This window comes from Phacochoerus africanus, chromosome 5 (assembly GCF_016906955.1).
Source record: "Phacochoerus africanus isolate WHEZ1 chromosome 5, ROS_Pafr_v1, whole genome shotgun sequence".
Classification (NCBI taxonomy): Eukaryota; Metazoa; Chordata; class Mammalia; order Artiodactyla; family Suidae; genus Phacochoerus; species Phacochoerus africanus.
In genome coordinates, this window is record NC_062548.1 from 118,362,008 (window position 1) to 118,384,820 (window position 22,813).

Genomic DNA, 22,813 nt, shown 5'->3' on the forward strand with positions numbered 1-22,813 from the left:
TGTTTTAAACCAATAATAACCACTTGTAAACTGAGAAGAAAAGTTAGATTTATTTATTTTGTTTCAGGGTCAATTTAAGACGCACAATTTTATGTAGCATTTTTGTTTCCATTTGATCCATTGCCCGTCAGGGCACTTTTGATTTTTTTTTTTTTTTTTTTTTTTTGTCCCTTTAGTGCTGCACCCACGGCATATGGAGGTTCCCAGGCTAGGGGTCTAATCGGAGCTGTAGCTGCTGGCCTACACCACAGCTCACAGCAGCGCCAGATCCGAGCCATGTTTACGACCTACACCACAGCTCACGGCGACACTGGATCCTCAACCCACTGAGCAAGGCCAGGGATCAAACCCACAACCTCATGGTTCCTAGTCGGGTTCATTTCTGCTGCACCATGACGGGAGCTCCCGATCAAATTGTTTTTCACATTCACCTGGAGGAAGTGGTACTAGACTTCAGGGTTTTCTTTATATATGTTTCATATTTATGATATTAATATATTCCTCCACAGCAGCTGCCAAGGCTGTATTCATTTTGCGGGGAAAATACCTGGGATCTCAGTTGTTGTTTAGTTAATAGTTAAGTGAATAGTGTATACCTCTGAATCAACCAGTTAAAATTCTGATCAGTTCACTGTTCTAAAAGATGCTCTGACTTTAGGAAAATTATTTCTCTGTGCATCCAAAACAGTGAATTGTTAGTGATCATTAAAAAACAGCAGACATACCCATGAAAGCGTTTGTACTAGGGAAGAGAAAGCAAAAGTCTGCTGTGGCGGAGAGAAGGGAGAGGTGCCACATGCCTCAGCTCTCAGGATGTGAACATTCTGTTGGTTTCAGAGCGTGAGAGAAAGGGAAAAAGGTAATAAAATAAATACCAAAGAAAAAGATGACATCTTAATGGTTCAAGAGGAAAGTAAAATAAAAGAAACTATCTTGGGAGTTCCTGCTGTGGCATAACAGGACTGGCAGCGTCTCTGCAGCACCAGGACACAGGTTCCATGCCCAGCCTGGCACAGTGGGTTAAAGGATCTGGTGTTGCTGCAGCTGTGACGTAGGTTGCAACTGTGGCTCGGATCTGATCCCTGGCCTGGGAACGCCATGTGCCGTGGAGTGGCTAAAAAAGTTAAAAAAAGAAAGAGAAGAAAAGCAAGAAAGAAAAACTGTCTTTGACCTGACCAGCAAGGAGAACACAGAAAAGCCTCCATCTTTCTTTATTTCTTATTTTTTAGGGCCGAAAGTTTAGCACATGGAAGTTCCCAGGCTAGGGGGTCAAATAGGAGCTGCAGCTGCCAGCCTATGCCACAGCTATAGCAGCGCCAGATCTAAGCCGCCTCTGCCACCTACACCATAGCTCGCAGCAACACCGGATTCTTAACCCACTCAGTGGGACCAGGGATCAAATCTGTATCCTCATGGATACTAGTCCAGTTCATTTCCACTGAGCCACAACAGGAGCTCCCGGAACCCCATATTTCTAGTGAACCCCAAGAGCAACATTTTATTAGGATAAATTTATAAGTTCCAGCTTTTAACTTCACTCCATATAAAAGCAACCTCCCGTTCAGTTCTGGTTCCCAGGCGAGATGGCAACATTTATATCAGAAGTGATAAATTCCCACGCTATTCCTCTTGCTCACAGATACTGGCCAGGAGAGCTCCTTGCCCAAGAAAGTAGATCGGGTTCAAGGAAAGTTGAAAGCTTCTGCCAGGCACTCTACCTCTGGCAGTGCTGGACGGGGACTCTGTTTAATGAGGCATCCTGGGGACATTTTAGGTATAAGAGAAAGTACTGTGGCTTTGCCAGGTGAGGCCCAGAGCCAAACTGCTCCTCATAAGAAATGAACAAGACTTCCAGGGGCCGGAGCTGCCTGAAAGAGAAAGGAGAAAGATTTGATGAGATGGGGCAGGAGGAGGAGGTCCAAACTTCTTTGGATAATTAGAAAGATACTAGATATTAAAAATTATTAGATACTAGATAATATTAGAAAGAAGGGACAGAATCAATCAAAGGGCTTTTAAGAAGGTGAATGTCTGTAACAGTGTTTTCCCCATCTTACAGATGAGAAAACGGACGCTCAGAGAGGCTGTGTTTGGGAGTTCCCGTCGTGATGCAGCAGAAACAAATCTGACTAAAAACCATGAGGTTTCGGGTTCAGTCCCTGGCCTCGCTCAGTGGGTTAAGGATCTGGCATTGCTGTGGCTGTGGTGTAGGCCAGCAGCTGTAGCTCTGATTGGACCCCTAGCCTGGGAACCTTCATGTGCCATGAGTTTGGCCCTAAAAAGTTAAAAAAAAAAAAAGAGAAAGAGAGAGAGGCTAAGTTTGATCCCTGGCCCAGCACAGCAGTGGGGCAGTTGCAGCATAGGTCACAACTGTTGTTGGGACCTGATCCCTGGCCTGGGAATTTTGTATGTTGCAGGGTGGCCAAAAAAAAAAAAAAAAGAACCTCAGAATGTGACCTTATTTTGGAATAAGGTCTTTGCAGATATAATTAGGGTAAAAATCTTTTTTTTTTTTTTTTTGGTTTTTAGGGCCACACCCATGCTAGGGGTTGGATTGGATCTGTAGCCGCTGGCCTACGCCCCAGCCACAGCAGAAGCAGCGCAGGATCCGAGCTGTGTCTGCGACCTACACCACAGCTCACAGCAACACCAGATCCTTAACCCACTGAGTAAGGCCAGGGATCAAACCTGCGTCCTCATGGATGCTGGTTAGATTCGTTTCTGCTGAGCCACGACGGGAACTCCAGGGTAAGAATCTTGAGATGAGATAATCCTGGATGAGTGCAGACCCTAAACTCAGGGACAAGCCCTTAGAAGAGAAGAGAAGGGGAAATAAATGAGACAGCAGAGAAAAGGTGGTTGTGTGGAGACAGAGGCAGAGACTGGAGCTATAAGCCCCAAGCCAAGCAGTGCCAATAGTTGCTGGCAGCTGCCAGAAGCTAGGAGGGGGGCAGAGAATGGGTTCTTCCTCAGAGTCCATAGAGGGAACCATCCTTGTCAATACCTTGATTTTGTTGGTTTTTACATTTAATTTTTTGGAGTAAAGTTGATTGACAAGATTGTGTTAGTTTCAGGTGTACAGCAAAGTGAATCAGTCATACCTATAAATACATCCATTCTTTTTTCCCATATCGGTTATTGCAATCTATTGAGTAGATTTTCCTGTGCTATAGAGTAGATTCTCTTTATTTTATTTATTTATTTATTAGGGCTGCACCCTCGGCATATGGCGGTTCCCCAGCCTACACCACAGCCACAGCAATATGGGATCTGAGCTGGGTCTGCAACTTACACCACAGCTCATAGCAACGCTGGGTCCCTAACCCACTCCGTGAGGCCACGGATTGAACCCCATCTCATGGTTCCTAGTCAGGTTCGTTAACCACTGAGCCACGAAGGGAACTCCCAGGTTCTCGTCAATCGTCTATTTTATATGGCAGTGTGTATGTGTTATTCCCACCCTCCCAATTCTTCCCTCCCCCTAACAGTTTCACCTATGGTAACCATAGATTGGTTTTGAAATCTGATGAGTTTGTTTCTCTTTTATTTTTTACTTTTTTTTTTTTTTCTGCTTTTTATGACCGCATCCCGCAGCATGTGGAATTTCCCAGGCTAGGGGTCCAGTCAGACCTGCAGCTGCTGGCCTGTGCCACAGCCACAGCATTGTGGGATCCCAACTGTGTCTGAGGCCTATATCACAGCTCACAGCAACGAGGGATCCTTAACCCACTGAGCGAGGCCAGGGATTGAACCCGCATCCTCATGGGTACTAGTCAGGTTTGTTAACCACTGAGCCTGACTGGACCTGACTTGCTGTTACGGACTGAATAGTTGTGTTCCCTCCAAATGCATCGGTTAAATCCCTAACCCCCAGTGGGCTAGTCTTTGGAGTTGGGGGGTACTTGGAGGTAATGAGGTTCAGGTGAGCGCATGAGGGTGGAGGCCCCATCATGAAATGAGTGTCCTTACAAGGAGAGGAAGAGACCCCAGAGCTTCCTCTCCCTGCTGTGAAGACACAGCAAGAAGGTGGCTCTCTGCAAGCCAGGAAGAGAGCCCTCGCCAAGAACTGGATCCGCCAGCACCTTGACCTTGGAGGTCTAGCTTCCAGAACGGTGAGAACCAAATTCCTGTTGTTGAGGCCCCCAGTCTGGGGCGTTTTGTAATAGCTGTCGGAGCCGATTAAGGTCCACACTCTCTCTCCTCTTTGCCTGGTGAACTCTCGCGGAACCTTTATACCCAACTTAAATGCCTACTCCTGTGATAGTTCTCTGGCTTCACCTCGTCGCTCAGGCACATTTCACAGATTTTCTCTGCAGGGCAGGGGTCTCTCCAATGCATTACTTCTTGGCAGATGAAGACCTTATCTTTTCTATCTTTGTGTCCTTGGCCCCCAATAAAAACATTGTAAATATTTGATGCATGAATGAATGACCTCTGTTGCTGAACCCTGAAATAGACTGGAGATCCCTTAACCATGTAATTCCCCGCCGATTATGAGAAAAGTCCCGGAACACAACTGAATGTTGATTAAAAGGGGCCTGATGGAGAGTAAGAAAATAAGAAAAGTGTAGGTGCCCTTAGCCCCCAAATATGTTGCTCATTAACTAATCAAAGCTTGGCATCCTTTCCTTGGTGAAATTTGTCCAAGTATTTCCCAGGTTTGTGGAAGTTTCTCAGCAAAATGACAAGAGAGTTGGCTTTGCCAGGAATCAGGCCTGGCCTTGTAGAGCCGCTGGAGTCAATACTGTTGATGGCCTACCCCCCCCCCCAACCTGCCGTTGGCAGAGTCCTAACGTCCAGGTGTCTCTCCCTTCACTGTGTGGCTCAGGGTGACTCGTGAGTGGGTGAAGCTGTTCATGGTGGTACCGGTTCTACTGCTAGCGGCTGGTTTGGAAGTGGGCCTGTGATTCTGCTCTAGCCAAAGAGACAAAATGGACATTCCTCTAGAGAGCTACCAGGAAAGAATTTTGTACTCCCGAAAAGACAGGCATGGGAGGAAACTGTTTCTCCTTTTCTGCGAAGTAGTACCATGTCTGCCTATGATGCTGGGCTGTGGCTTCATCTTGCAAACATGGGGAGACTTATTAGCCTGTGATGGCAAAACTGATACCCTAAGGTGGCAGCACGGAAGAGGAAAAGCAGCATGCCCTTGAAAGATGGTTTTCAGCCGCTGAATAACTAACCTTAGTCCTGTTCTATCCAAAGACTTGATACTGAGGTGATACATTTTCTGGACTGTTTAAGCCATTGTGAGTTGTTTGGAGTTACTTAAAACAGAAATCATTCCCCAAATTAAAATACAACCCAATTGCTGAAAACATCTCTGTGCTCGAGTACACACACTCACACACACACCTGGCCCAGGCGAGATGCCTGAGAAGTCCACTATTTGCAACTTATTAGAGAAAAGTTCTGTATGTTAAATCACAAGTTTTACCCTTGAGAGGGATTAATCACTGAGCTTTTAACACCTTAGAATGTATCCATGTATTCCTCAGCATTCCTCCTCCATCAAGCACTCATTAAGTGCCTTTTCCATGCCACTCACTCCGCTAGACTCGAATTAACAAAAAAACCATCAACAATGGGTATCAATTTATAGCTAATATTTAAATCTTCCTTTATATATTTCTCTCTAAAGTTATTTAAATGTCATTTTTTTGTTGTTTGTTTAAAGCATGTTTGAACTTAGACGACATGAAAAAAAATCCCCACTTAGAGCTGTATTCATGCAAAATTGTGCACAAGATGAAAAGTCTCCAGCTCCGTCCAGGTTAATGTACATGACTTGTGGGGAGGCTTTTATCGAGAGAAGCCAAGGAAATACAGATCCCTAAAAACCTGCTCTGCCCTAAGAAAGTGATCAAGGGTGGGGGATGCAGAGGCAAGGGAGACAGGCGCTCACTGCCCTGAGATGTGCGCCAGTCTCTGACAGCACGAGAAAGAGCAGAGGGCTCCAAGCCAGAGAAAGACTGACTCAAGGCTAGCAGCTGCTAAAAATAGCAGAGCAGGGTTAGGAGCTTTCCTGTCCAAACGGATCTAAAGCTGGCAGGTAGTGTGGCCATTCATGAATGGAGGGGTTGGATCCATCTCCACCAGAGGGCCTCACACTGGGGGTTCTGGGTCCTCGCTCGGCTAGGAGCAGAGCCAGCACTTGCTTCCAGCTTGGCAGGGCCGGTACACTCAGAGGCACCAAGGAGGGAGGATGGGTGAGAGAATTACTTGAATTAAATGAACCCAGAATTATCTGAACCTATTTCACTGAAATTAGTTGTTTGGTTTTTTTTTTTTTCTCCCTCTTTTTCATAGCAGCACCCGCAGCACATGGAAGTTCCCAGGCTAGGGGTCGAATCAGAGCTGTAGCCGCCGGCCTACACCCCAGCCCCAGCCATGTGGGATCCTTAACCCCCTGAGCGTGGCCAGGGATCGAACCTGCATCCTCATGGATACGGTGTCCCATTCTTAACCCACTGAACCACAATGGGAACTCCTAAAATGAGTTTTAATAGCATGAAAAAAGATATTTTTAAATTAAAATAAAAGCTGTAATTTTTTTTTTCTCTTAAAGGACCAAGTTCTTGGTCTGGTTTTGAAAAAGCCTAGCACGTAGCCCACTGCATGTAACACTTCCAGAAAGTGCCTGGCTGTGCCTGGCATCCCCCACGTGGCGAGTAGCTAATTTATTTCCATCCCTTGAGCAGTAAACAGCGTCTTTTTTAAGAACACAAGAGGGGAAACAATGCCAGCGTGAGTTACTTAATAGTTCTAAAAATCACTGTCTGCAGAAACACATGGATGTGCTTAACCACAAAACGGCACATGTCAGAGTGTAAGTCAGCACCACTTCTCACGTGCAGGGCCGGAGAACGTTGTGGAATGAATCCTGGAGAGCGTGACTTAAGTCTGGACCACTGTCTTCTGGGCGTTGTTATCTTGTGTGCTCCTTTGATGCTCTCGTCCTTTTCTGAACCACCTTTTATCCCAAATCGGCCCTCTGAAAGAACAGAGCCAGTCAGGACATGTCATTTGCTCCAGTAAATGCCAACAACTGCGTCTGTGATCTGGCCTCCTCCTGCCAGTCCTGCCTCGCAGCAGCTTCCCTTTCTACCCGCTTCCCACCATCCATCTCATCACCGTTCCCAGGCACGCCCTGGACTTTGCTGCCTCCGAGCCTTTGCTCACACTGTGGCCTCCATCACGGCCCTTCCTCATCCTGGGGACAGACTCTCTCCCCTCGTCCTTCTCAGTCACGCCCTGCTGCACAGACCTTTGCTGGTCCCCTCCCTTGAAGTAACATCATGAATGCTGTTTAGCAAACTTTGGCAAGAAGCAGGACTTGGAAGGAAGGAGGAGGGTACGGCGGCCGCCAGAGGGATGAAGGGCTTGGAAGATGTGTCCTTTATTTGTGATTTAGGGTGAGAGAAGCTTTATCTGTTGAAAGTGCCAGGAGAGAAGGCGAGGACCCCCAGGAATACTGGGGGTGGGTTTCAGGGCTGGGGGAGGGGTCCCCATGGGCTGGAGCCAGGGGCCTCTTCTCTGGTGTCCGTTGTATTTTTTGCATCACACACGCTCTGGTATGATGGCATGCATGGAAGGCCACTGGGCCTACAAAATAGCTTCTCCCCTGACCTACTTTGTGAAATCTGAAATGCCACTGTTTTCATTTAGGCCTTTGACCCATGTCCTTGACCAGCGGTCAAAAGTGTGTTATGTCTGTCTATGTCTGTGTGCACGTGTGCATGCATGTGTGTGTGTGTGCGCGCGCGCGTGCAGAGATCATTGTTAATGGAGACCCTCTCTCCCCACTGCTCTTCCACTTCTACAGAGACCCCCTCAAAAGTTCTCGTGGCCTGGCTAGCTTTTCTGCTGGTAAAATGGGGGGCAGGAACTGAGCCCCACCTGCTCAGTCCTCTTATTTCTTGTTTGTTGGCTGGGTGAGGAGATGGGTGCATTTTCTCCTCTCACCTCCATGTCCCCCAGGTCAGGTTCCATCCACCTGCCTGGGACTGGGTGAGGGGGTTCAAGTCCGGAGCGAAGCATCACCCCAGACTTAAATGGCCACACATCTGAGCTCCTGGCTCTGACTCAACTTCCATCCCTAAGGAAACTGATCTGCCTGCTTCCTGGGCCCACTTCCTCCGTGGTTCTGAAGTGGGAGCAGGCGAAGGCGGAGCTAATGATTGTCCCAGGGCCTTTGCAGCTGTAACGTTATGAAAACTCCATTCCCCGATGGCCCATTCCCCAGGATCTGGTCCTGAGGAAAGAGAGGGAAGGAGACGAGAGTGGAGGCCCGGACATTGGGAAAGGGAGAAGGGAGGCACCCTAAAAGATGGGGGACGGGGGCAGGGGGAAAGATAATCCTCAGCTTCACAAAAGTATGCCTCGCCCTGCTCTTTTGATAAATATGATTGCCAGATTTTGTAATCTGTGTCTCCTGCTTAAAGACAGGAAAATGGGTCAGCAGTGTGTAAATCAAGCTGGCCAGGCTGCAGGCCGCCTCTCCGGGTTCCCTCTTGTGGATCTGCTCTCTGGTTCTCCACCCCTCCCACTGGGCCCCCCTCTCGGGCTGGAGAGAGGACTCTGGATTTGAACAGACACGCTCTCAGGCAAAGACCCAACCTCCCTCGTTCCTGCTCACTCCTAATTTGCTTTCTCCTGCTGCACGCACTGTGGTCCAGCCCTGAGTTGACCCCATCCAAGCGGAGGGGCAGGCTACGGAGCGTCATCCCTCCAGCGATGTCTGATGAGGCTGGGCGGGCCAGATTGCACAGTGCCCTGGGGCAGACGAGTGGGTGTACAGTCGGCCCGTGTCCTTTACCAGCTATGGAACCTTGGGCAAGTTATGAACCTAATCTCAGTTTTCTCATCTGTAAAATGGAAATAATAATGTGTTTCTGCCATAGGACTGTGGAGGTTACAGGAGATAGGTAGGTTGGGACCCAACCAAAGAGTATCCTGGCTGTTAAGGATTTTAGAATTGAGTCTGAAGGCAGTAGGAAAACTATAGGCATTTTGAAGAAGTGAAATAGTCTGAACTGTGCACTCCAAAGGCAGCCAGAAAGGGGGTTTGGAGAAGAATCTTGGAATGAACTCTGTGAACCTCTGGTATCTATTCTGCTGGGTCTATGCCACCTTCTTGTTCCCAACCAGCCTTCGTGGAACAGTGGGTCTGTCCCGTTAATGCTGATTAGGTAGCATAGAAGTCGGGGGAGGGGAACCAAAGGCGGGATCTTCCTTTACAGCTTTCTCTTGCATTAGAAGACTTCAAGGGCCTCTTTTTTTTTTTTTTTCCCCCAAAACACCTTTTTTTGTGAACTTTTCAGATGCTTTGCAATCTCCAGCTTTAACCTGCTAGTGCTATTTAGTGCAGCCTCAAGATTAGAAACACTGCCCGGATAGCATATCAGGAGCCTTTGGGATCGGCAGAACGACGCCCCCCAGCTCATTGGCATGCCAGTCTCCAGAAACTCTGAGAATGTTGCCTTACACAGCAAAAGGGATTTTGCACATGTGATGAAGGGCCTTGAGAGGAGGAGATTATCCAGGTGGGCCCAAGTTGATCACAGGGGTCCTTAAAATTAGAAAACTCTCCTGGCTCTGGGGTGATAGGGAGATGTGACTACAAAAGAATGGTGAGCCAGAGTTCCCTGGTGGCTCAGTGGGTTCAGGATCTGGTATTGCCACTGCTATGGTTCTGGTTGCTGCTGTGGCTTGGGTTTGATTCCTGGCCTGGGAACTTTCCACGATTCCCCCCACCCCCCCCAAAAAAGGGTGGTGAGAGATACAACATTGCTGGCTTTGAAGATGGAGGAAGGGGCCACAAGCTAAGGAATGTGAGCAGCCTCCGGAAGCTGGAAAAGTTAAGGATGTTGATTCTCCTCTAGAACTTTCAGGAAAAAAATGCAGCTCTGCCAACTCTGTGGCTTTAGCCCACTTTTGACTTTCTGACTTCCAGGATTGTGAGCTAACACACATGTATTGTTTAGACACCAAGTCTGTGGCAATTTGTTACGGCAGCTACAGAAAAGGACCACATGTACTAGGGGCCCAGTTGGTGCAAAGCACAGGGGACTCAGTAGTTGAAAAAACAAGACAGAATCCTTGCACCAACAGGACCCACAGTCTATGGGGGAGAAACAAGGTGTATAAACAAATAACTACCCACCATCATTACAGGCAGGAAGTGCGCTGAAGAAATATAAAGCAGAGTGAGGGGATGGATGAGAACCCCACATTGTCCACCTTGGAGAGACTGTTCCGAGTAGGAGACAGAAGAGCACACCATCCCCACCCCAAGTTCCCAAGGGCCCGCCCCTGCCTGGGGATCCGAGAAGACCTCACAGAGCAGGCGACCTGGGAAGGGGGGGGGTCTTTGAAGGTGAATAATAATTTTTCAGGTGCACAGAGGGGAAGCTCTGAGCAGAGGGAATAGCATACGCAAAGTGACGAAGTTGTGAGGCGCGTGCAGTGGGGCTGGGGCTCGGGGAGCAGCGGGAGCAGCACAGGGGCTGACAATGACGTGACCTCGGGCATTGCCAGCTGGGTGTGGATGTAGAGCAAACCGGCCCTCCAGGAGCCTGAGGTGGGAGCTGCAGAGATGGCCACCGTGTTTCTGTTTTCCGGCAGTTTTGTCTTGTACCCTGAAAACAGAAATAGCTGGAGTTTCTTCATGGCTCAGTAGGTTGAGGATCTGGCATTGTCACTACTGAGGCTTGGGTCAGTGCTCTGGCGTGGGTTCAATCCCTGGTCTGGGAACTTATGCATGCCGCAGGCGCGACCAAAAAAATTTGCTTTAAAAAAAAAAAACAGAAATAGTAAATCCCCAACAATTTCACAATAAAAATAATGTTTAAGATTATTTACCATGGAGTTCCCATTGTAGCTCAGTGGTAACAAACCTGACTAATATCCATGAGGATGCGAGTTTGATCCCTGGCCTTGCTCAGTGGGTTAGGGATCCGGCGTTGCCCTGAGCTGCGGGGTAGGTCGAAGATGTGGCTCGGATCTGGCGTTGCTGTGGCTCTGGCATAGGCCGGTGGCTATAGCTCTGATTAGACCCCTTGCCTGGGAACTTACATGTGCTTCATATATGGCGCTAAAAAGCAAAGCAAAACAAAACAAGATTATTTACCAGATAAATCACTGAAAGAAAAAAATCACTTCAAGTAAAATTAATATCTGAGAATAACTTCAGGTGGATATGGTGGCTTTGCCACTTCCTGGCCCATCTCAGAGTACCAGTGGGCAGAACAGGGTCCAAAGCTGCTTTTTTTTTTTAGGGCCGCACCTGCGGCATATGGAGGTTCCCAGGCTAGGGGTCGAATCGGAGCTGTAATCACCAGCCTACACCAGAGCCACAGCAACACCAGATTGAGCTGCATCTGCGACCTATACCATAGCTCACAACAACGCCGGATCCTTAACCCACTGAACGAGGCCAGGGATCAAACCTGTAACCTCATGGATCCTACTCAGATTCGTTTCCACTGAGCCATGATGGGAACTCTCGAATGATCTTCTTTAATTCAATGAGATTTCTTGAGAGGCTGCCATTCCTGGCACAAAAGCATAAAGGCCTTGACCCTGGGTTCAAAGTCTAGCGACTGGAGTGACGGTCAGGTCAAATGACAGTAAATGGTAGCAGGAGTTAAATACAGGTATGGAAACCTGTCCACCGGCTCCTGTCTCCGTTTCCCGTGGCTGCCGTAGCAAATGATGTCAAACAACAGAAATTTATTCTCTCCTGCTTCTAGAGGCCACAAGTGCAAAATCAAGCTGGTCTGCAGGGCTGCCCTTCCTCTGGAAGCTGGAGGGGAGAAGCCCCCCTTGCCACCTCCCACTTCTGGGGGCTCCAGGGGTTCCCTGGCTTGTTTCACAGCCTCAGCCTCTGCCTCTATCTGCACATCACCTCCTCATCTGCGCCACTGTCCCCTCTGTGTGTCTCTCCTAAGAACTTGTCATTACATTTGGAGCTACCCGGGTGGTTTAGGATGATATCATCTCAAAACCTATAACGTCATTACACCTGCAAAGACGCTTCTTCCGAATAAAGTTACGTTCCCATCACATTCACAGGGTCCAGGGGTTTGGACGTGGACATCTCTTCTGGGGGGCAGGAAGGCACCACTCACCCCATTACAGATCCCCAAATCAAAAATAACTCGTGTTCCTTGAGGACAACTTCAAAGGAAAGCAACCTCTGAGCACTTCACAAGTATTATGGGATCCCCTAGCATGTGGGGAGGCAGGGACAGCCAGTGACCAGGTTTTTAAAGAAGATGGGACAAGCTCAGATTTGGATTTGCAGGGGTGGTCCAGGTAGGGGTGTAGAGGAAGGGTGGGGGACGTGAGAGGAAGAGCAGGCTCAGGGATGGTTCCTGAGTCCTGAGAGGGGGCTCGAGGTGGGGGAGCAGCCGCTGGTTTAGGTTTTTCCATCTGCAGTGAGAGCAGTGAGCCAGCCCTTCTCTAAGCCCCCAGGCTGACCGGGCTCCCAGGACTCATTCTTTGGGGTATTGGGACGAGAGACGGAGGCCTCCATCTCCTGCCGGCTTGGGCCTTTTCTAGCCACTTCTTGTTGTTCAAAATCTTGCTCTGCCCCTTGGAATCCCCAGCAGGCTGGGAGAGGCTCGTTAGCACACATTTCTATGGTGCTTCTTCCCGCAGGGGCCCTGGCTTGAGTGCTTTTGGAAACGTGACATTTCCGTAGAGGCCTCCGGATTACTCAGCATTCACACGTTGCTTCACACTCCACAGGCATGTGTCTCAGCCCAAATTTAACCTGTCTGGGCCTCAGCTTCCCCATCCGGGCTGGGGCAGAATGACGTTTCTTTCAGCTCTGACGCCCAGGGAGCCGTGATTCTGCGGGCGGCCCGGGGACCTAGCAGACACTCAGTCTGAGATCACAGCCGGGAGCAACCTTCCTGAGGATTCCTGCTGGAGCGGCCCTGTGGATTCCCGCCCTTCCCCGCCCTTTCCTAGCTGAGGACTCAGGAGCAATTCACCTCTTGTCTCTGAGTCCCAGATTCCTCACCTGTAAAGCGGGACACCTCATAAAGCTAAAGGTGCAAACGCAGGAGCTGCTGTGACCGCCCATCTGAAGCACAGACCATGCATGAAAGGGGAGGGATGCTTAGTGTTAAATTGATGTTGTTGGAACAGCAGGCTGTGCACGAGTTTCTGTTTCAAACTCAGGGCTGCAGGGACCAGGAATGCTGCCCTGGCTCCTGAGATGCTCACACGCAGGACTGGGCGGACCCGGAAACCCCCCGGCCCAGGGAACCTGGGCTCCAGGACATGGTCCTTCTTGTGCTCTCTGGGCTCTGCTTCCCCTGCCCACCCCAGAGGCCTCGGTCAGGCCCGAGGGAGGGAGCTGGGCACCACGGGTGTCAGGTGGGAAGCAGGAGGTGAGGCTGGAAAACCACCTACTAGGAAGGGCCCTGGGGTGATGGCAGCCCAGTGGAGCCCTGAGTAGGACAAGCTGGAACAGCAGTGCCGGAGCAGCTGGGCCGTGTGGCCCAGAGACTGGGCGGTAACTCCCGTTTGACTTGTTCTGCTGTGATCTGCCAACCCTTCTGGTGCCCATGAGCCTCTTTTCCTAGGGGTCAGTCTGTGTCATCACACCATAAGGATTCTGAGAATGGGGGAGGTAGAATCATGCATCTGAGGTCCCTTGTGGCATCGAGGCCAGTGCACCAGGCTGAGCTTTCTGGATGTTGAGGGCTCCGTTTGGGCTGGTAGAGGGCATCCCACCCAGACACTTCTACTCTGCAACTGTTGCGGGTACACCTTGCAGGCACTTGGCCTCCCTGTGCAGGTGTCCTGTTTCCTGCCCAGGCGCCCATGGCTCAGCCTCCCTGAGGCTCGCCCACACTGGGAAGTACTCAGGAGTAAACCCACCAAGTAGCGACCCCCAGTGTCGGGGGGAAGCAGATGGATGAATACTCCCCCTTCCAGCCACCCAGGGGAACTTCCCGAGGTGCCTTCTGGAAGGCTCCTCAGAGAGGTCCCAGCGGGATGGAGCCCCACCGCCCCGGCAGTGACCACTCGTGCCCACACCCATGTATTTACCGGCTTTCAAATCCTCTTTCCCCAGGAATCACTGTCCCAATTAAACCACTGCACTCAGGCCCGTCTCAGGCTCCGCTTTCAGCTAAGGCCCCAGTGAGGGCTCTCCCGGGGGCCGGCCCCAGGGGAGCCAAGGATTTCTCCTCCCACTTCTCTTTCCCCAGGACGCCAGGGTTCTGCTCTGATGTATTGTTTGCTGGGTTCAGGAGCCACCACATTTTCCCAAGGGACCCAACCACTCTTGTTTATCCAATAACGATTAATTCTCAGCAATCATCTCTAGTCTCAAACCATACAAACAAAAGATGCCTTCTGCAAAGAGGTATCCCAAGTGGATCCTGGGATAGGGTGCGGTTGGGACGCCCTCCAAGTTTCTACCCAAGCCCGTGGTTCTGTCTTCACTTTAAGACACGTGTATGTAGGCGAGTCACCCACACAGTCATTCATGGCCTTGGGTTGTGTGGGCGCGCGCGCGCGCGTGTATGTGTGTGCCTGTGTGCTTTAAAGATAGAGTTACTGTATCTTTCAATTGCAAAAGCAGTGAATGCCAGTTGTGCAGATTACAATGCCAAATGCAGAGCTTAGACACTGAAGCCACTTCCTCTCCCACCCCCTTGCACTTGAGTGTGGTTATTTTTAATTGTCGCTGGACCAGGACATGTTCAGCATCAAGGACCACAGGGAAGGGCTGAGCAAGGATGGGCGTGTGATGTGGGCGCAGAGGCTCCGGCCAACCAGAAGCTCTCTTCTGATGCTGAAAGGTCCTGCTTCAGGTCACTTGTGCTCAGCTGAGGGTCTGTATTGGCGGTGGACATGGTGCCTAGGCAGAGCCGGCAAGCATCCTGAGAGCAGAGGTGGGTGGTGCTTCTGGACTGCCCCGATGTCTGGCCCAGCCGGGCTCTGCTGAACGTGTGTCCACAGCCAAGAGAAAAGGATTGTGGAAGCACCGGAATGGAGCCCTGAGGTCAGCAGTCAGGGCAGGAAATTGGGCTTTTTACCTGGGGCTTCTCTGTGGGGAACCCTCTCCCTTACGTGGGGCGGTGGGGAGGAGAAGCTGAGGCATGGGTGGTGGCAGAAGGCCCAGCAGCTAACCCACAGGGCCCAGGAGCTGGGCATGGCCTTGCTGAGCAGAGAGCCCCACAGAACTTCAAGAGTTGGCACGTGTGCCAGGAAAGGGGATGGGACTCTCAGAGGACACAGTGTGGGTGTCCCCTGTGCCCAAGCAGGCCCAAACAGTATTTATCAGCTTCTCCCTTCTGTTAACACATATTCCTTTGTTAAACATAAAAGCCATTCCTCCTTTAATACTGTGTGACAATTGAGAACAAATGCTTGGATCCCAAACAAATTAAAACAATCGGGGAAAATGCTGCTTTATTCAGACTACCCTCCTCCTAAATCTGATGTTACGTTCCTCACCTTTGGAAGCAAAGCCCTGACAAGTTTGGGCTGGGTTAGCATAGGGACTGACAGACTTAGTATAGGACGGACAGCTGCGATGGAATCAATTCTCTGACCTATTCCTGGAGGGATCTGAGCTGATGCCTGAGGTTCTGGAAAGGGCTCTCATGGACCATCTCAAGCGCTGGAGGAGGCATCTTTATCCAGGGCCCTGGATGGCTGAGTTTCTCTCTTCTCGGACCTATTGCTTCTGCTCGCCCCACGGAGCCCACCCTCTAATGCCACTGACTGTCCTCAGCAACTCTTCCCCTCCCCGCCCCTTACTTTTGTTCTAACACAACTCATCTCCCTCCGCTCCCTTTCTCTAAATTCTTAAAACCTGTGGCTGATCTTGGACGATGTTCTGACAAAGCCAAGGAAAGTAATTTACACTATGGTGAAAGAGACTGATAGACTTTAACCACTCAAAGGAACATTGGCGTTTTTAAGAGTTTGTAAATTCAGAAATGCCTCAAACAGGTGGAATGTGCACAAGAGATCTTTTTGAAGCAGGGTCTCTCCACTGGGCTACTCCTCCCCGCTTCTTTCCAGAACAGGTCTCAGCTGCGGGCTCTTTTCGGCTGAAAGCTCAGGGCCCGCGATCCGGGGCGTTAGGGCTGCCAGGGTGGGCGGGGACACAGGCCCGGCGCGCCCAGCAGGGGAGCCTTCCCCAAACCTCAGCCCCCGCCTTCCCGAGCTCGAGCCCGGAAGGAAGCCGCGGCAGAGGAGGGGGCGCCAGGGATGCCCCGAGCGCGCCTCACCTGCAGGAGGGCACGTCCCCGGCTTTTATCTGCGGAGCCCTGGCCTGCGGGGGGAAGGCGCTGATTAGCCCATCCTTCCTGCTGCCGCCCATTCCCAGCTTCCACGCAGCAGTCGCAGGCAGCTCGCCGCCGGTGCCGGAGCGTGCGGCCGCCGAGGCCCCTCCAACTCTCGCCCCCACGCCGGCCCGGGTCCGGATCGGGGCGCCTCACCCCCGCACTCCCCACCCCCCCAAGTCCCGACGCGCTCTCCGAGAGGGCGGTGACTGCGGAGAGGGAGGGGCGCCGCCCGCCTCCCGGGGCCTGGAGCGCGCGTGGCCCCGGAGCCGCTAGCGCCGCTCGGGGACTCACTGTGCCGCCAGCGCCGCTCGGGGACTCACTGTGCAGAGCGCCGCGCCCCGACTCGGCTGGTTCTGCTCGGCGCGCGGGCGAGCCAGAGGATGCTGGCGGGCTTCCCCGGCCTCGGCCCGCGCTCTCGCCGGGGAGGGCCCCGGGTGCGCCCCTAGCCGCGCCGCCGCGGCCGCGACCACTGCGGGGCCAAGGGGAGGGGGCCGGCCGCGCACGCCAGCCCCGCGAGCCGCAGCCCTAGGGGCGGGCGCCCCCGAATTTTCCAGCCTCGGTTGCCGCGCCGCCTCCTCCTTCCTCTGCGTCCGGGCGCCGGTGGATGCTGAGGGGCAGGCAGCCCTGCGCCGTTCCCCGCCGGATTCCCGGCCTGACAGCGGGAGAGTCGCGCCCCTGCCGGGGTCCAGAGACCGTGGCGCTGGCGGGGCGGCGCGGCTCCGCAGGGAGCGGACCCCAGGCACCCTGAGCCCTCCAGTCCCCTCCCGCCGCACGCGTGACCCGGCCCCGCAGTCCCCGCGCGCACCGGCCCCGGACCACGCGGCTCCCGAGTTCCCGCACAGGTAAACGCAGGGGCAGAGCCGGCCTTCGGGAGGGCGAGCAGTGCCCGAAACCGGGAGCCCGAGTCGCCAGGGACTGGGTGGGAAAGGGAGTAAACAGAGGAAGATTCACGAACCCCCGAGATGGTTCTGGTTTCTTTCTAGTATGTTTTACCTTCATCTTCTGAGGCTTGGGCCTGGAGATTGAGGTGAGAAGTCAGGGACTGAGAAGAAACGACACGGAGAGAGATCAGGGGTGCGACGGCTGGAAAGGTGGCCAGGCCAGTCCACACCACACGCCAGAGACAGGAAACGGAGTGTTTGGGTGGACAGGACCAAGTGTGTGTGTGTGTGTGTGGTCTGGTGGTGGCGTGAGCATGGGGGTGGCGGGAGAAAGGCCCTGCTTCTGGAGCCTCTTGCAGCAAGGATTCTTTGAGAAGGGCTAGGGCGCGTGGTGGGAAGGAGCAGGGGCTTCCACTCAACGGCGTCCTGTTTAAGTTCCAGATGATCGGCGAGACCTGTGCTCCGGAAACCAGCTCCGCGTGGCTGCCGGAGGGGGCCGGCGCTCCGTCTGCCCCTTAGGTAGCCCGTCCTCGGGTCCCCGTCCACCTCTCCAGAGCCAGGAGAAGCAGACACCAGCCACGATGCCGCGGACCCAGGGCTTCTCCGATCCCGAGTACTCGGCCGAGTACTCCGCCGAGTACTCGGTCAGCCTGCCCTCTGACCCTGAGCGCGGGGTGGGCCGGACCCATGAAATCTCCGTGCGGAACTCGGGCTCCTGCCTCTGTCTGCCCCGCTTCATGCGGCTGACCTTCGTGCCCGAGTCCTTGGAGAACCTGTACCAGACCTACTTCAAGAGGCAGCGCCACGAGACGCTGCTGGTGCTGGTGGTCTTCGCCGCGCTCTTCGACTGCTACGTGGTGGTCATGTGCGCCGTGGTTTTCTCCAGCGACAAGCTGGCCCCTCTGGCCGTGGCTGGGGTCGGGCTGGTGCTGGACCTCATCCTCTTCGTCCTCTGCAGGAAGGGGCTGCTCCCCAGCAGGGTCACCCGCAAAGGGGTGCCCTACCTGCTGTGGCTGCTGATAACCGCCCAGGTGTTGTCCTACCTGGGCCTGAACTTCTCGGGCGCCCACGCGGCCAGCGACACGGTGGGCTGGCAGGCCTTCTTCGTCTTCTCCTTCTTCATCACGCTGCCGCTCAGCCTCAGCCCCATCGTCCTCATCTCTGTGCTCTCGTGCGTCGTGCACACGCTCGTCCTGGGGGTCACCGTGGCCCAGCAGCAGCAGGACGGCCTCAGGGGGATGCAGCTGCTGAGAGAGGTAAGCGTGCCTTCTGCCCCACGCTGCCACTTCCCTTCCCAGTGGCTCTCAGCCGAGGTGGTACCTGTTTCGAGGGTGGGGACGGCGCTGTTTTCTTTGCGCTTGAGTCAGAATGTGACCTGGGGCTGGGGAGGGGGATGGCCGCTGGGGTTTTCAGCTGCTCTTGCAGGAAGGCCCACCCCCCCTTCAACCCCTGGCTTCGCAATAGAGCTTGTGTGTGCCTGACCCCCTCAGGATGGGAGGAGGTCTGGGTATTGGTCCTCCAGTCATTTTGTCACCGGGCCCGTCCTGAGTGGGTGGCAGGACAAACCGCCTGGGCCTGGTCTCCAGGGAGACATCCATGTCCTGGCCATTTCCTGTCCTTGACCTCTGCGGGGAAGACCTCTTGTGGGGACAGAGGGCTCCCTGGGTTCCTGGGCTCTAGCCTGTCACTGACTAGCTTCAGCAAGGGACTGGCTGTGTGGACGCAGGGTCCCTCTGTCCAGTAGAGACAGTGTCTGCCTGCCTAAAGTGGTTGTTATGAATATCGAAGGTTGTGGACGATGAGGCATAAGGAGACTGAAGGGCCGTGGAGAGGGCAGGTGTTGGTCGTAGATTCCGCTTAGGCTGCTGGGAGCTCAGGGTGCCTGAGCCATTGGATGATGTGGGGAGTGGCACGGGGACGCAGATGGGGACAGTGGTGCTGGCCACCGTGAGGGAGGGTCTGCTAGTGCTGGAGGATGCCTGGAAGGGGCGGGATTTGAGCTTCAGCATCCATCTTATGGTCCCACTAAGATCCCCCAGTGGGTGCTCAGGGGCTGCAGAGATTGAGAGAGGTGATTCCTGGCTTCTGAGCTCATTATCCTGCAACATATGCGGGGTGGGCCGTCCTTAGGGCTTAGCGTCAATGAATTCCAAATTTGTGCATCCCGCCCGCACTTCCGTATTTCCTTTATGAGCCCAGAGTTGGAAAGTGACTTTTCTAAGGCCACACGGCTAGTTATGGCAGTCACATGGCTGGAGTGTCCATTTCTTTTTTTTTTTTTTTAAAGTGGTAGTTTCTTGGAGTGTCCACTTCTTGATCTCTGTTCCGGTACGCTTCCTACCACATCAGCTGCACCCTCCATCTCGACCAAAGCCATTGGCTTCCGGGGATTGGGGGCTGAGTTTCGAGGGGGTGCAGTGGGTCAATGGGTGGTTGATGCAAGAACCCTGTGGGGCTGTCCTGCTGCCTTCCACTTGGTTAGAGGAAAACATGGGTTTTTGCTGTTTTAACGTTTTCCTGGTTCTTGGATCAAGATTCGTTCTGCTTTTCCATTCTGGCCCAGGCAGCGTCTGCTCTCACAGAAGCCTAGATTCTGCAGGGGCCCAGCCCTGGGCTGGTGCAGATGGGTTCGTGCAGGCGCACCCAAAGGCGCCGTTTCTCCCAGTGCCTGTGTGCAGAAGGTGACAGCCTGGCCTTCCCATCATGACTTCCGGGTTCGTGAACTTCAGGTTGTGCCTCTGCCAGCTGAGGGCCCAGCTGGAAGCCATCTGGGTGAGAATGGCGAGAGGCATTTTTCCTGTTGGGAATCGGTGGAAAGAACAGCTTGGGGGCAGATAGACAGGTGGGCATGGCAGCCTCCGGGGCCTGGGATCAAACTGAGAACCTTTACCTTTTATTCAACAGTCACTCCGGCCCTTTTCCTCTCTGCCGGGGCCCCTGGACTATGTGTGTTTCCCTGGCGCTTCATAGTCTGTGAAGGAAGCACATCAGAAATTCTCCCCTTTGGAGCCCAGAGGCTGAACCTTTGGTGGTGTCCTTTGGGTGTTGCTAAGAAACAAAAACTCAGAAAGAATAGGAAACAGAAAAAAAAAAAGAGAGAGAGAAATAAGCGAATCAAAAGTAGCAATGTTAGCATCCCAGGAGAGTATGACCTTGACCTGGAAGCAGTGCTTTGGATGCTGCTTTGGGACTAGAGGGGGTGGTGGCTCCCAGGGTCCATTTGGGAGCCTGAGACAGAAGGCAGGAGGCCCCAGCTTTCAGTGGGCTGTGTTCCAGAAGTTTCTGAGTCACTGATTTGGGACTAATGTGACTTTTTAAAAGGTGCCTGGGTTCCCAGGACCAGCCAGCAAAGTCTTAAGCCAGAGTGTCCTCGTGTCCAGTCTGAGAACATGGTGGGACCCTGAGCCCCCTGCGTCCCCGCCTTGCTGTGGGGCGAGCACCTGGACACCCCCCTCCAGCCATGAAATGATGCTCACTCACCTGCCTCCTGCAAGGGCCCCTGTTACCTCCCTGGACGGGGCGCCATCAGGTTTAGGAGGGGGCAGGGGCTGGACGCCAGGGATGTAGAGCTAGGCAGCCAGACGTCTCTTCCCCCGACAGTCAGAGTAACACCAGGAACTTTCTCCAGCCCCCGCCCCTCCTCGCTTTCCTTTCTTCTGCCCACAGACTCCCTTTTTGTTTCTCTTCCCGCATCATCTGTTGGCTCCAGCCAGCGGTTTCACAAGAAGACGACACCAGATTTCCGGGGGTTCAGGAGTGTTTTAGCTGCCACTGTCCCGGGCAGCACTAAAGAAGCCTTTCCAATGCCCAGGTCTTCTTCCTCTGTACCCTTCATCCCTCCAAACCCATGCTTGGCTCTCTGGGGGGAAAGGCAGAAGGACACAGGGGCCTTGGGGTAGCCTGAAGTGTCACAGGCAAGCCATGCAGCCTGCCCTGCCTGGGCTCTTCTCACGGGAGGCAGGTGGAGTCGGGCTGTGGGATGGGGTGTGTCGCTGGGCTTCACTTATTAGCAAATGAGGAAATATTACTGAGCAACAGGCACGGGCCTCGCTGCCTCTGGGGTCTGCGGATAAAGGGGTCAGATAATGGTGTGGAGCTCCGTGTGGGGCCTAGGGGTCCAGGAGGAGCAAGCGGTGGCCGGCGGGGTTCTGCCACCTCCCTCTCCTTGCCTGTGTCCTGGCACCACTTGCCTTTTATTGCCACAAGCTGCCCCAGGGGCGAGCTGATGAAGCAGGAGAGGGGCGAGGGTAGGACCAGGCGGCTGCTGATGAGTGAGGGTGAAGGGGAAGGTGGGGGTGGCGAGAGAAATGCAGCCGAGATGGGAGACGTTCCTGGGACCCGTGGCTGCTCCCAAGACCCTCACGTGCACCCACCTACACCCTGTTGCTTTCTGACGGGGTCCTTAAAGGAATGAGTCTGTGACAAGTTAGGGGCCAGGAACCCTTGAAAAAATAGTTTATGGCTTTATTTCTTAGCAGGACGGCGATGTGGGAGCAATACTCTCTCATGGAATTAATATCCTGTGAGGCTTTTACTCACAAATTAGACTGTGACGGAGCCTGTGGACATGTGAGTCCTCTCACACCTACAGATTACCTAGCAAATCATTTGTCCTGTGGAGGATTATTGGGCTCCGAGGGGCAGGAGGGAGCAGCATCGGGGAGGCTGGAAGGGAGCTGATGCTTCTGATGCCCTGACTGCAGCTGGAGCCGAGGTTCTGTCTACATCGTCTCAATTACTCCTGGGTGTTCCTGGCTCCATTTTACAGACAGGGAAACTGAGGCTTGGGAAGGCTGAGAGGAGGGAAGGGAGCTGGATGAGTCGGGGAGGGGGGGCCGGATCACTGGTGAGTGAGAAGGTGGGTACAAAAGGCAGGGGCGGGGGGCTTCCTGAAAATCCCCTTTTCTCGTGAACCCAGCATCTGGGCCTCTGCTCTCCTTTGCTGGCTGCCCCCAGATGTCTTTGCTGAGCTGGCTTGGAGAACAGCGCCAAGAGGTGGGAAGCCCTGAAATATCATAGGACTGGGAATCGGACGCAAGGAGGGAGAAGAAGCCTGTGACAGAATGTTCCTGGTGGGGACGTGGCCAGGCGTGTGTGAGAGCTGAGCCGGGTGAGCAGCCGGGTGGTGGTGGGGAGGGAGGCAGCATCCTGGGGCTCTGAGCCGCCGGGATGGGACCCAGGTGGCGAAGGGCAGCACCAACCCAGTTCTCAGCCCTCTGGCCCTGGGCTCTGCCCCCTCGTCCTCCGCAGAGAGTGTGCGGATGGACAGCGTGTAGGAACGAGAATAATAAGGAAACGCACGGAAGGGGACGGGGAGGCCATCGCCTCCCAGCTGTGCTTGAGGAGGAAGAATCAACCTTGAAGGTGTGAGCAGCTTTGCAGAAAGGTAGCCGCTCTGTCCCTTCCCTGGTCCCGTTTCTCCGGGGCCTTTTCTCACGCTTCCCTGGGTGTGAACAGAGCGTTTCCGGTCTGGCAGCATCGGGCAAGTGCAGTTTAGGTCCCACCTGTCACCCACGTTTCTTCGCTGACATTTTGCCGGGCGCACCAGAGGCCTCATGTTTATTATTTTAAATCTGCTCTTGATCATCTGCTGGGTTTTTCGGGAGAGGA

The 22,813-nt window shown here is 53.3% G+C and overlaps 1 protein-coding gene and 1 long non-coding RNA gene across 2 annotated transcripts in view; one reads left to right on the top strand and one right to left on the bottom strand.

Moving 5' to 3' along the window:
- Positions 1–1,409: 1,409 nt before the first annotated feature.
- LOC125128288 (uncharacterized) lies at positions 1,410–17,574 on the bottom strand. The gene is made up of 3 exons (XR_007135196.1): positions 17,316–17,574; positions 6,852–6,994; positions 1,410–1,868 (listed from the first exon to the last, which is right to left on the bottom strand). It is a non-coding gene; the product is annotated as an uncharacterized LOC125128288 (long non-coding RNA).
- ADCY3 (adenylate cyclase 3) overlaps positions 16,192–22,813 on the top strand; it is a 93,882-nt gene continuing 87,260 nt past the window's right edge. The window contains exons 1-2 of the mRNA XM_047782515.1: positions 16,192–17,164; positions 17,639–18,459. Of these exons, the coding sequence (XP_047638471.1) occupies positions 17,785–18,459 (675 nt within the window). The 5' untranslated portion in view covers positions 16,192–17,164; positions 17,639–17,784. The remainder of the gene's footprint in view (positions 17,165–17,638; positions 18,460–22,813) is intronic.